General features: G+C 41.4%; 1 protein-coding gene across 1 annotated transcript; it reads left to right on the top strand.

Annotated features, from left to right (window-relative positions):
- The first annotated feature begins 1,383 nt into the window (after positions 1-1,383).
- Positions 1,384-13,887, top strand: znf292a (zinc finger protein 292a). Its single transcript, XM_030044418.1, has 8 exons — positions 1,384-1,533; positions 3,709-3,863; positions 5,251-5,329; positions 5,759-5,894; positions 6,024-6,226; positions 6,551-6,687; positions 6,924-7,065; positions 7,260-13,887. The coding sequence occupies exons 1-8, from the start codon at positions 1,384-1,386 to the stop codon at positions 13,449-13,451; spliced, it is 7,194 nt and encodes a 2,397-aa protein (XP_029900278.1). The 3' UTR covers positions 13,452-13,887.
- The last annotated feature ends 61 nt before the right edge of the window (positions 13,888-13,948 follow it).

Here is a 13,948-nt window from a genome sequence, read left to right as displayed (position 1 = left end):
CTATGAAAGAAGGAAAATTACTCCCAAAACTTTGCAGGACAACATTTTTATAGGTACTGATTTGCAGAGCGTATGGCCATTACCATATGAATTCTATATTTCCAATAAAATTATAGAAGTACACATAAAAAATGTTACACAATATATATATATATATATATATATATATATATATATATCCAACAAATCTATATTTCTCCATTTGTTTTTTTTAGATATTGAAAATATATGTAATTTCTGCAATGATGAACCAGAATTTTTAATTATTTTACTACTGAAATACTACAATATATATTGTGCACAACTGGTCATAACATTAAAGTTTTGTTTATAAGTGTCATTACTAATTTTGACCACGATAAATGTAACACTTAATTCATTGGAAACTTATTGATCTTACACGGTGAATGTCATGTACATACTGTAAATGCTCAGTAACAAAAAGTTACACCCAATTTCACTGTTTTTAATGTGAATTAAAGAAGAGTTAAAAAATATATAAAGACTATCGAACTTAAAATAAATACTAAAAAGAACTAATAAAGCTGTCGAACTGTACAATGCAGTCTTTAAAGGGGAATAACTGATGTGTTTTTTTCTTCAGGATTTGATTTCAATATAGTCTTCTCATCATAATATGTGTTTATTTATTTTAATGAATCCTCATGTCTCTTTGCATACCATTATGTTGAGCACATGTCTGCACTCTGTGTATTTGTTTTTCAGTAAAGTTTCCTCGGCCAGGTATAACTTGTTAAGTTAGATGTGAGTAGTGTTGCAGAGCAGCAGTTTCGTCTAGTGGTTAAATGTTTGCCTGTCTCAGGTCCAAGCCCTGTCAGCACACATCTGCACTGCTTAAGTGTCCTTGAGCAAGAACTAAAGCAGGGGTGTTGTCCTGTTGCTGAGCCTGCACAGGTATCACCTGCCTGAAGGAGGGCAAGGAAAACAGAGTTTCCCCACAGATACACCATATGGAGCTCCTGTGAAAAATATTATTTGTTTTGTTTATACTTTGTTGTTTATACTGGTTGTTGTTTTTTTCTCCTCTACAGACTAGAGGTCGTTGCCCACCTTTTCAGCCACCACAGGGCTGCATAACCAGGCCTGTGTCTTGACCTGCCTGATTCTCCAGCCACAACCATAAGAGTTTGTTGAGGTGATGCTCCTACAGGACAGCAGCCTGACTCTGGATGCTGATTAGCAGGGCACGTCTCGCCTGTGCAGAGTGTGATCTTGTGTCATTGTAAGGTCATGGATGCTTTGTTGACATCAGGGTATGTGGAGCACACAGTGTGCTCTCCCCTCCCCCCCTCCTGCGTGTCCGTGCGTGTGCGAGTCTGGCAGCGTAACATCTGTGCGTACGCGGTCGTGATTGTTGTGAAGATGGCGGAGGGGGAGACAGAGAGGGAATATGACACACGGAAAGCTATCGAGGTGCTCCGGGAGCGGTTTCAGGGTTTGACCACAGCGCTGAAAGAGAGCTCGCTATCTCCGTCGGAAGCCTCTCTGCATTTCTGCCAGGAGTTTTGCCAGGTTAGCCTGTTCGCCTGCTGCTCATCCCGGGCAGCCTGCAGCCCCTCTGGCTTCCTGGCCGAGGATGCGCGTCTACGTTTGCTACAACAATGTAGCTAAGGAGCTAGCAGGCTAACTAGCTGCCTAGCCTTTCAAGATGGGGAAAAAACCTCCCCCGTGATTTTCAGCCATTCTCTCATTGATGTGTGTCAGCGATGTGTGTTTATTTGCAAACTCTGGCTATTGTTGGTGGCAGAAGTCACCCCGATGTGTGCGCGCCGTGCATGTATTACTCGTATTTTCCAGGCCAGATAGCTAGTATCTGATGAATGCTGCTAGCTGGTATGCAGGGTCCCCCTGTCCTGTGCAGTGGTCATGCTGTGCAAAAAAAGGATAGCTAGCGAGATTTTAGTGGATGATTGCATTGATATGCATTGATTTATAGTGGGGGATTTGCATTAGAAAATGTCATTCAAACATTATAACGTTGCACCTCGACTCTTGTTGAGATTTTTGCTTGGTGAATAAAAGGGGTTACTTTTGTTGAGCTGCTTTATTGTACGGCAAGATCAATGATCTTTTCAAGGTGCTAGCCAAGGCCTTATGCACTAATTAATCCAGCTAACCACATCACCGGAAATATTGCAGTTGGTCATATAGCCTGCAAAAAATGTTAATCGGGCACCAATCTGGCCGATGTGTCTGCAGCTCGCTGAGAGAGAGAGGTTGGAGAGGGAAAGTGTAGCATATTGGTCACTGACTCCATTACACATTCTTTTCATTTATTTGCCCTGACCACGTATATATTATGCAAGGTCTATACTCCGCACAAGTTACCCCCGTGATACCGTAAAGACCGCTAGGATTTGACCAGATTTGTCGGAGATTATATCACATTTCCCGCAGTTTGCATTGGCATTAATTGTCAACTTAACTTGGAACTAATTCCAGGAAAAAGCCGACCATTTTTTTTTTCATACATCGGACTTGATGCTATAGCTAGTTTGGTGCTGTGTTGCCGTGGTGGAGAGTTGTTTTATGCGAATGCAAATGCAGTAATTATAAGGTCATTCATCACGAACTGGATCAGTACGAAATAAGTGGCCGAGGAAGAGCCGGGAGACTTTTATTGAATGGAGGTCAGGGCTGACTTTAGATCAGTGATTGAAAAATTAGAGAGGAGGGAACGGAGAGGGGTTTTTTTTCTCTCTCCCTCAGTACCACATATAAGCGTTTGGTTCCTGCTGATTTGCTGTTTTCAGTATTTAGTAAAATATTCTAATGCACAGTCATGTTCAAGATCACAGACATCACTTCTGCACAAACAGAATTTAATCTGCAGTTTTTATAAACTGGAAAGGATTGTTGGTGATAGCATGGTGTGATTTCAGATGATCCAAGTTCCAATACCCCAAATTCCACTGCAGCTCTAAAAATGCATTTTTTAAAATAAGTGTGTTGTGGAATTAAAGCACATCTGAGGACGTGAAGAAAGACTGATTTTTTTCCCCGAAGAATCAAATCAGTTGGCTCCCTCCAAACTTCCAACAAAAAGTGTACTACTTAAGCTAGTATTTGAGTTTTTGCTTGTTTGTCTCTTTGTTTTAATTAATGTTTGATGCCTTAAAATTGTCATCCATACTATTCTTTGTTAGTGTCAGTTGCCCTTTACAAAAATCCTACTTTTTATGTTGTCTCTAGTTGTGGGACTGTGCAAAGCGTGATATGTTTGATGTGTAATTACATTATACAACTGCTTTGGTACAGTGAGCAATATTTAGTAGAAATAGGCTGCATACAGGAAAGGACAAAACATTGCTAAACTGCAAACTTTTTCATCTCCAGTGGTAACTTTCCTATACACCATATTGTAAAAGGGTTTTGTGACTCAGGATTTTTTTTTTTTTTTTTTTTTTTTTTTTTTTGTGACTCAGGATTTCAGCACATTGTGTTTATTTTAACAGAATTATTTTTATTTCTTCTTAGCAGTTTCAGCCATCCAAAGCTTAATAATATGTGCAGAATCAGCAGCTGGCGTCGGCTACACTTTTTCTGTCGCTGTTAGTAAGGACTAAGTGTGATTAACAATTACACACATTTCTGGGTGGATTTTTATTGGCGCGGTGCAGCTAATGATATAAACGATCACTGATGGGCTTGGCTTAAGTCTGCTATTTTAATGTTTGTTTTTCTTAGGTCCTTGTGGAACATGCTGGACGTTGGAAAACGGATGAGGATCCACTGCCTTTGCTGGAGGTGTACACTGTGGCCATACTCAGCTTTGCTAAGGCCGCCTCCTGTCTCTCCTCCGAATGTGAAAACGTGCCACTCCTACTTGAAAAGTTAGCACTGTGAGTAGAAGCTATAAGATGGTTGGAGCGAGTCAGTGGAAATAAAGTTTCCGACAGGCCTATTAAATTTGGCCTTGTGTATGAGAAAACCATATAGGATATATTACACTCACATACAGCTGGGGAAGCTGGGAATTTGAACATGGGCTGCTTTGAGTTTGTCATATCACATGTTCTTAGCTGGAATGTTTCCATGTGTATTTAGGCATGATCCATAACATCATGGTGACTGATTTCCATATAAACTTTGCAAACAGAGCCCTTTTTATCAATAATAGAAGTTGTGGACAACTTTCCTGTCCATGAAACACAAATTTTCTTTATTTAAAAGCTTTCTTGTGACATTTGATGCTTCTTCTGTGTCTGAGATAAATCCATGGAGCAGAAAAAAGGAAGAAACAGCAGAGGAACCTCTTTTTTATTTCATTCAACATCTTTCTCATGAGCTTGACTTGTAATGTGTGTTTATACTTTAATGACAAAAACGTAATGCTGAAGTTGTGCCTTTGAGCAGCTCTCATTCCTATATGACAAAGAGTAGTCAAAGGTTTAAGATGTATTCAGCGGGTTTGACGAAAACTTTGGGTAATGCCATGCGAGAATTTTCTTGAATTTGTTATGCATGTTTTCTGAGATAAAAATCTGTGTATGCATGAAACCCTCAGTGCCTGCCTTTATTCTTTTTGCAAGTCCATAGGTATAGTTTTTATTCTTTGAATAGATCCTCATTAGTTGTTGCCAAGACACACACATCTCTGTTGGGATCACATGAAAGATGCACATTATATGAGAAACAAACACAGAGCGTGACAAAACAAAACAAAAAAAAGAAAAGAAAATTTAGATCAAGTATATAAAGTTAAGAAAGACTATGCCAACAGTCTGCAGGAGCTGTGTGGCTCTTCACATTGTGTGCTGTTGGAGGAGTTATAACCAAAGTCCTTCAGGCTGTAATACAGAATAGAAATGTAGGCTACCTCTTGGGGAGCTTAGACATATTTGGGATGGGCTTCAGAGCATACTTTGCACATAGAATTGCAGCATGTACATGAAATCAAGGGCATCCAAGGCATATGCTTATTGTGAATATAATATCAAGGGTGCATTTTACTTTAATTATTGATTACCTTTACTGACCAGTCGTCTCTGACCATGTCAACACTGGCATCTGGAAAAGCAGCACTGACTGTATTACTGGAGCATCTCAGTATAGCAGATTTAGGAGCAGTCGCACTCCATTGTTCATCTCCATTATGTGCTAAAGGGCAAAACTGACTTTACATCAGCACACTTACTCTGTGAATTCTTATTGTTGCTCAATTTGTGAATTATTCTGCACATCCTTGACCTAAATCTTGCTTAACAAATGGTTGTATTAAATTCACAGGAGCTGTGTGGAGCTGCTGCTCTTACTGCCCCAGCATGTCCCTGGTGCCTTATGGGAGGAGTTTCAGTCCTCCATGAAGGTCAGTATCCCCAGGGCTGTTCGTAGGCTACTTTTTTTTTTTGGCTTATCTTTGCAGAGATAAGCAATGAAAAATTGTTTGGTGAGAATGTATTCGGTGTAGCTCAGCATTGAAAAGCAATAGAAATTTTGATCCAGGACTGGAATGTACTTGCCCTAACAGCTTTGCATAGTACGTAATAAAAACATATGGGTTTAAGAATTTGTCAGACAGGGGACCGTGGTCTTTGTCTCTATGTGAATGAAAATGTAAAAAAAAAAAAAAAAAAAAAATCAGTTCTATTCAGACTGCATTGTTTAGTCTTGAATGTTGTAACAAGTCTTTCAGACTTTATGCTAAGTCTACGCACACATAACACTTCTGAGTATGACACTTTAGTTGTTGTTTTTTTTTTTTTTCAACTACATGGTTATTTATCTTCCTTTACAGTTGGCACACAGCCTTTTGCAAGAGAGTGGGAGCACACAGCTTTGCATGCTTTCAGTTCTGGCACAGCAGGAGGGTGTTTGGTCCAACACCACTCTGAGCAGCATCCTGTCCAATGAAACGCCTCAGACTGAGCAAGGTTAGCTCTTACATGCTCACATGTATTTTCAGTTGGTGCTATTTCAGACTGTACCTTGTGCAGCAAGTGCGGTAATTGTTTCTTTGCACTGATTTTGCCTATTTCCTCTGCTATTTCTCTGATTCTTAGTTCATGAATTTTTGGAATTGGAAGGTCCCACACTCCTTAACATGCGAATAAAGCACCTTATCAAAACGGACAGTGTTGAGAAAGCCGCTGTCCTTGCAAAGATGTGCTCAGAGTATCCGGGATATGAAGGAAAAGGGAACTTCAAACAAACCTACTTGGTTTGCATCTGCATGACAAAAAGTCACGAGCAGCTAATGGAAGAGGTAAGAAATATCACACACAGATGCAGCACAGACAAAATAATTCAAGTAATTCAACAAGTGTGCAAGTGCTATATTGTTGAAGGAAGTAATCGATAATCGTTTGTCATTGTGAGTGTGAGCGCGCCAAACTGCAAACTTGAATTGAAGGCACTTGTTTGTAAGCTGCATTCCAGTAACATGAGGGGCATGAACTTAGAAGCTTACTGTCAACACTTTTGATTTGAAATAATAAAACAGGCAGGGTGCTTCTAAATGTCGTAGATATCCATTTTTATGTTTCTGACTGTTTCTTTGCACGTCTCTCCCTTTCTTTCTCACTGACAGATTACGCCAGTGGACTGTAAAGATGCTCTTGAGATGATCTGTAACCTGGAGTCGGAGGGAGATGAGAAAGGAGCTTTTTGTTTATGTTCTGCCTTCCTCAAGCGACAGCTTCTCCAAGGAGATGTTTATTGTGCCTGGTAAGCGTTTCTGACCATTTGTTTTGACCACATTCTCACAGTTGCCATTGAGTGATATCAAGTTGATTGTACCAGTTAAGCTCCCACTCAGTCATTTCTCTAATGAAAAAAACAAGCACTACAGTCATGACTACGCATAGTTGTGAATACTTCTCAGAGGATTGTGGTTATGTGTGATATAAATCCAATTTTTTTCTACTATATAATATTCATAGTTGTTTTCTGACCTTTTCCAGGGAACTTACACTGTTCTGGAGTAAGCTACTGATGCGTTTGGAGGCATCAGCCGATGCATTTCTTGACCAGAGCAAAAAGATGGCTCTTTTGTGCAGGAGTGTCTGTCACATTCTCTTTCTCATCAAAGTTATTCAAAATGAGGTACATAATGCTACTACTACTACTACTACTAATTGTAATAATGATAATAATTATCCATCCTCAGTTAAAACAAGAACAATTATGTATTGCAAAACACACCAACACTGTCGTGTAGTAGGATGCCAGTAGGATGGATCTGTTTTTTTGTCATCTTGAAAATGGGTAAATTTCATCAATGATTTTCTTTTCCTCAGGTTGGAGAGGTGGGGCTTCCGGTGTGCGTTGAAATGTGCATTCAAGCTCTGAAAATGACCTCCAGTGAACATAAGGACACCAAGTCAACCATCTGCAAAACTATTTACTGCCTCTTGCCAACTGATCTAGAGGTTAAGCGTGCATGCCAACTGACTGAGTTCCTCCTTCAGCCTACCGTTGACTCTTACTACGCGGTGGAGTCGCTCTACAATGAACCTGACCAAAAGCCTGAGGAGGAGGGGAGTCTACCTGTGCCCAATTCTTTACGCTGTGAGTTACTGCTGGCCTTGAAGACACAGTGGCCTTTTGATCCAGAGTTCTGGGACTGGAAAACACTGAAGCGCAACTGCTTGGCATTGATGGGCGAGGAGGCAGCTATTGTGTCATCTATTGACACACTCAATGACACAGATGAACAGGAGGTGGAAAGCGTACTGGGAAAGGTCCCCGAATACAAAGACCTTGAGGACTTTCTGTTAAACACTACAAATGAACTGAATGAAATCACAGATGAAAGAGAAAAAAACAGAGAGGCTAAAAAACTTAGGGAGCAAGGCTTTGTGTCTGCTCGATTCAGAAATTGGCGAGCATATATGCAGTATTGTGTGTTGTGTGACAAGGAGTTCTTAGGTCATAGAATTGTTCGCCATGCTCAGAAGCATTTTAAAGATGGAGTGTATCTTTGTCCGATTTGTGCTGATAGTTTTGAAAGTAGGGAGATTTTAGAGCCACATGTAGCGTCACATGTAAAGCAATCTTGCAAAGAGCGACTTGCTGCAATGAAAGCTGCTAGGAAGGTGAGCAAACCACTTCAATCCCCCAAAAGTCCATCCAGAAGTTTAAAGGTTGCAGCCAAGACAAACATCACCCCTGTTAAAATTGAGCCTTCATTTGGCAATCACACTAGTGCTGAAGCATCAGTGAATCCTGTTAAAGTAGAGCATGCTACATCAGAGCCGCAAATAAGTCAAGACTGTTTCTGTCCTGTCAGAAACTGTTCAAAGGCTTTCAAGTTTTTCCGTAATCTCATGGCTCATGTAAGATGTCACAAGGATGACGAAGAAGCAACACGGTTTTTAGAGATACAAAAGCAAAAAGTGGTTTGCCAGTATTGCAGACGTCAGTTTGTTAACGTCAGGCATCTCAATGATCATTTGCAAATGCACTGTGGCACCAGACCTTACATCTGCATACAATTGGATTGCAAAGCCAACTTTAATTCCAATTCTGAACTTCTCATGCATAGAAAGACACATACAGAATTTAAGGCACAGTGCATGTTCCCTAATTGTGGCAAGATTTTCAGTGAGGCGTACCTGTTGTATGATCATGAGGCTCAGCATTACCTAACCTATACCTGCCAAATGGAAAACTGTGGGAAGATTTTCTACTCCCAGTCTGTATTCTTGTCTCACCAGGAGAATCATGGTACAAATAACACAGTGAACAATTTACCCACCTCAAATGAAAACCCTCCTGTCCCCTCAAAAGCGGATCCCCCGCTCCAGAGCAGCCCTAACAAAGATGATAAGGGTTCTGCTTTTGTTTGCCTTGAACGTATTGATACAGAGGCATATATGAAGGATGCAGCGAAGGCAAGCACATCACCATCGAGGTCACAACAGGTTGCTAAAGAACCTGCTCCTGTAAGGGTGAAACACTCAATCGAAAGCATGCTGAATTCAGTGGCAGATCCTGAAACAAAAGAACCAGAGAAGTGTTATACTCCACTGACAAATCCCACCCCGGCACCAGTAGATATGAAACCAGCACCCGAGGTTCCAAATGCACACCAAAACATGGACGGACAAGGTGAGATTCCTCCAGTGTATCCCGTACCCTGTGCAACGAATCCTGTAGCAGGTCAACAGAGAGAAGGTCATGATAATGGACAAGCTCATGAACTTCAGAATGAGTTGCCGCAGATCATGTCTCCACCTCAGATAAAGACTGAAAACCCTTGTTCACTACAAGGGTATCCTACCAGCATGCATGCTGCACCTGGCAATGAAGAGAACATGCATTGCTGCCCCTATAAGGACTGTACACGTGCATACAGCACAAACAAAAGTCTGTCCAGGCATGTGAAGAAACAACACCCTGAAATATTTGAAGACTGGAAACTGGCTAAAAAATATAACAAAGTGGCCAAAATTACAGCAAGAAAGACAAGTATTGGACATGAATCACCTAGTCAGTCACAGAACCAAAGGAACAGACCGTCAAATCAGCTTGCACCACTATGCAACAAAACCGGGATGCAGCAGATGGATTACCCAATGGGATGTTCGAGCTCACCTGCCCCTTGTTATCCTGGCTCAATGGATCCAGTGCCTATCACTCCAATGGTGAATCCCACACTATACCCATCATGGGGAAGCCCAGCCAGTACAGGTGGACTAATGCAGTCAGATTTATCCCAAGCATGGTCTTCACCCCCCATGAATAACTGCTATCCAGATGTCTTCAACATGAATGAGTACCCCTCCCGGAGCTACCCTCAGTGGCAGACAGACCCTTATCAAACCACAACCTCTCTCCCATCAGAAAGAGACCCTTCGCTGGCAGCTATACACAGTGTCACTGTGTCACATGTTACTTCAGATTCGAGTTTGATGTCGCAGTATGTATCCAGCTCTCTTATGCTTGACAATGGAGGGCAAATGCATAATGGAGGACATCAGTATGGCCTAATGCAGCCAGAGGTCAGTGGAGATGGTGTCGATGTGAGAAAAAGCAATGCCAATATGACAGGCCAGTTGGGTAATGGAAACAGTATCTCAACAGTCGACAGCCTTCCTGGAGGAAGTTATCACACTCCGTATGCTCAAAATGCAACTTCTAGTAACACTCAAAGATTGATGGCCGATATTCCAATGAAATGTCTGAGCCCTGAGGCTCAAGTGGCACTAAAAGCTACAACTGAAATCATTAAAACGGAGAATATCACAACTCCTATTTATGAACAGATGGACAACTCTGTGGATGGCATGCTTAGTCCTCACAGTGTCATTCAGACAGATTTCCCTTATGAGGAGGACTGTAGTAATGTCGAGTGTGAGGCCAACCCGTCAGATGAAAAGAATGCTGACCATGAGACACAAAAAGGAAAACGCAACAGATTAAGCAAGCGAACCAAATGGCCAGCCATCATAAAGGATGGCAAAGTCATTTGCAGGAGATGTTTCAGAGAGTTCACAAGCACCAAGTCTCTTGGAGGTCATCTATCGAAACGCTCACAGTGCAAACCATTGGATGAAATTGACCTGACAGCTGATCTGCCAACCTCGTTTCTTGATTTTCTCAATGACCCTCACGTCCCTGATACCAACGGAGCAATATACAACATGTCAAATGGTGATTTCTCACAGGATACTTGTAGCTTGACCACTTTAACTTCACCTTTGGCAATGAAACAGGAACCCCAAAATGCAAATATAATGGAATCTTATTCATCAAACACTTTCTCCTCTGAAGATCAGCTTACAAATTGCAATCGGGCAGAGAAGGCGATAGAGTTGGCTAATCAAGGCCTAGCTGTACCTTATCAAGAGGATCACTTGATGGAAATTTCAAAGGCCTTTCAAAGGCTGGATTTGATTGAGGCTGCGCAAGAGAAAATGCTGGGAAATCTTTCCTTGGAGCAAAATGTCACTCAAAGTGATCCAAACTCTGACAGTGAGAAAAGTAAGCTGTTACAAACGAAAGACAGACAGGATGACAAGCCTTGGGAAAAGGTACCTAAACCTTTTAAATGTGATCAGGATGATTGTGAGTATTCATTCATGACAAAAGAGGCATTATTCAAACACCTGAGTAAAATGCATGATTTCTCCAATGAGATGATAGAAGAGTTAAAAAGAACTCCAGTCAAATTATCCCCATATCCCTGTCAAATTTGCCCTAAAACATTTACCAGAACTACAGGCTTGAGAATTCACTATGAAAAAGTCCACCGTTTGTCAAAACCAGAAATGCAGAGACTAAAGATCAGTGCTCGAAATAGGCGTGCATTCAGACTTAACAAAGACACACTTAGCAGCCGCACAACCACAGAGGTCAGTACCAGTCGTTCGACAAGATCCACAGTTACATTACCTACCATAAAACAAGAGCCACTTGACATTGCAATTGAACCTCAACCAGATAATAAGGGTAATTCTAACATTTGTGAAGTCACTACAGCAGGAGAGGCAGCCAAAGACAGCCTCACGCATGAAGTATCAACTGTTACGCGACTGCCATCACCTCAAAACTATTTGAGTGACAGGCCATTTCCTGAGCTGGCAGGATCAATTCCTGAAAAAGCCCCAGAGCAGCCTAAAGAGGCTGACGTAAACAAGACTCCAGATTTGAAAGAGAAATCCAGTCTGGTTGGCACGACACGGGAGCAGCGAGGAAAATCAGATAAATCATTTTTGAGCAAAGTAAAAGAACCAGCATCCAGCCTGCCTGTTGCATCTGTTTCATCCTCCCCAGAGAAACCCAGCAGCTCAAAAAACACGCCAACGAAGGATGAACCCCACAGGAAGGAGAAACCTCAGAAGAAGGTGGGGCTCAAAATGTGTGACACAGACAATGCCTTCAGTCCATATAGACCATATCGCTGTGTTCATGAAGGATGCACTGCTGCTTTCACCATTCAGCAAAATCTGATCCTGCATTACAGGGCCATGCATCAGGCATCCCTGCCCGCCAGCAAAAGTGAAATTGAGTCTGAAAAGACCACTGATAGGAATGGACAAGAGAGCATAAGCAAAGATAATGAGGTCAGGTGTCAAGTGAAAGACTGTTCGAGGGTGTTTATGGGAATTACAAGGTTAGTGCAGCATTACCTTTTACTTCATAAGTTCACCCGTGACAAAGCCACTGCCATGATGGCGAGCATGAACGTAGGGACTTTCAACTGTGACCGGCCAGAGTGCTCTCTCCCTTTTGACTCTGTGGAAAAGTATATTGAGCACATTAAGAATTACCACAAAGAAATTGCCATCTCCGAGAGTGGGACAGTGGATATGACTTTCAAGTGTGAGTATGAGGGATGTGACCGCGTTTACACTACAAAATCAAACCTCCTTCGTCACCTCATAAAGAAGCATGATTATGTGTATGATCCCAAAAGCAGCGATGGCAGAAGGTCTAAATCAGTGGGGCTGTTCTGCAGCGTCAACAATGGGAAGGAGAATGTTGAGAATAAATTCAAAGTGAAGAAGAAAAACACAAAGAAAAAAGATGGGAAGACCATTGAACATTGGACAAGTTTTGGAAAGCCCACGCTGAAATCTCACGATGAAGCATCAGCTATGTGCACCAAGAAATCTTCTTTGCAGTACCCATGCATGATAATAGGTTGTGATGCAGTCGAACGGGCTGAAAGGAACATTTTTAAACATTACACCACTCATGGCCTGACCGAGCGATACATTGAAGACCACAGGAGCCAGTTCATATTCTGCAAAAAGTACTCGCGCTCCAGGTTCAAAGATGCAAACAAATCAGAGGGCATGTCATCAAGTTCATCCTCTGAGGAGACGGAGCCAGATGAGAGTGGAACAACCAGTTCAAAGTCTAGCGATCAGAAGACAGAGGAGCTTGTGGATAGAATAGCCCAAGAAGACAGCAAGTTGTCCAACGATGAAAGTGCAGAGTCCCAAGCGTCCACTGGGACAGAAGGGGGAAACAAAAGGGGCCGGCCCAGAAAACCTTCACATCCAACACCAGCTTGTCCAGAGAGGATTCAGACCCTAAGGAATCGCTCGACTGTTAACAGTTCAAGAGAGAACTCAAATCCTGGGACCCCTGCGTCTCAAGAGGAGCAGCGTGATCAGGGGGTCATGCCAGGGTCTTTCAAGCCTTTAGGACTCGAGGATTCTTTCCTTAAATTCTTGGAAAGCTCGGAGTCAACCCACCCTGCCAAACGGAAATTGACCGACAGATCTAGCTCTGAGTTGCCGTCCAAAAGACAACTAACTCATAAACAAAAATCCACTACTAAAAGTAAAATACCTGATGAATTCAGTGACTGTGAAAATCTCATTGACTTCAGAAACCCCCTCAATCTCAAATCAGTGAGCAATGTTAAGATTGTCATAGATAAAACCTTTTCAGACGGTGCTGACCTTTTACTAAAACAGCTACAAGATATGAGGCCCATAGTTATAATAAAAAAGTGGCTTTACAGTGGATCATAGCCTGATGTTTTATGTTCAACTTGTTCTCACTCAGGATTTGAGAGGTCTCATGCTGCAGAATGGTTTGTTAGTGCATCAAATTTCAAACTGTTAACAGTAATGGTCACAGTTAAAGAAGAAATGGCCTATTTTGTACTTATGAAATATGTCTTGGATGATTTTAAGTATGTATGTTAGTTATAATAACCAGGTAATCTATAGGGCATAGATTTTAGACATGTTTGTATTTATGATGCTTAGTACTGAAGATGTTTTTTTTTTTTCTTTTGCTAAATGGAGACTTTTAAAGAAAAAAATGTTTTTTATATATCCCTATGGGATTTCAAGTTCTGTTTGTATTTATTTCATCCTTTTTTCAACACTAGTAGGCCTATCTGTAATATTTACATGTCTTCCACAAAGTGTTCAATAAAATGTAACTGGTTCCTTTTGTAAACTGTGGTCTGCATATCTTTTATGTTGCACACAACTGTGATGATTTCAGTTCAGTCAGGAAG

Source organism: Myripristis murdjan, chromosome 22 (assembly GCF_902150065.1).
Source record: "Myripristis murdjan chromosome 22, fMyrMur1.1, whole genome shotgun sequence".
Taxonomy (NCBI): domain Eukaryota; kingdom Metazoa; phylum Chordata; class Actinopteri; order Holocentriformes; family Holocentridae; genus Myripristis; species Myripristis murdjan.
Note: the sequence above shows the minus strand (reverse complement) of the source record. Positions and strands in the feature narration are given on the sequence as shown.

Excerpts from the sequence above, each read along its gene's own strand:
- znf292a (XM_030044418.1), top strand. The coding sequence starts at position 1,384 with ATGGCGGAGGGGGAGACAGAGAGGGAATATGACACACGGAAAGCTATC. Across the intron at positions 1,534-3,708 it reads TCTGCCAGGAGTTTTGCCAG|GTCCTTGTGGAACATGCTGG; the intron begins GTTAGCCTGTTC and ends TGTTTTTCTTAG. Across the intron at positions 3,864-5,250 it reads CTACTTGAAAAGTTAGCACT|GAGCTGTGTGGAGCTGCTGC; the intron begins GTGAGTAGAAGC and ends TTAAATTCACAG.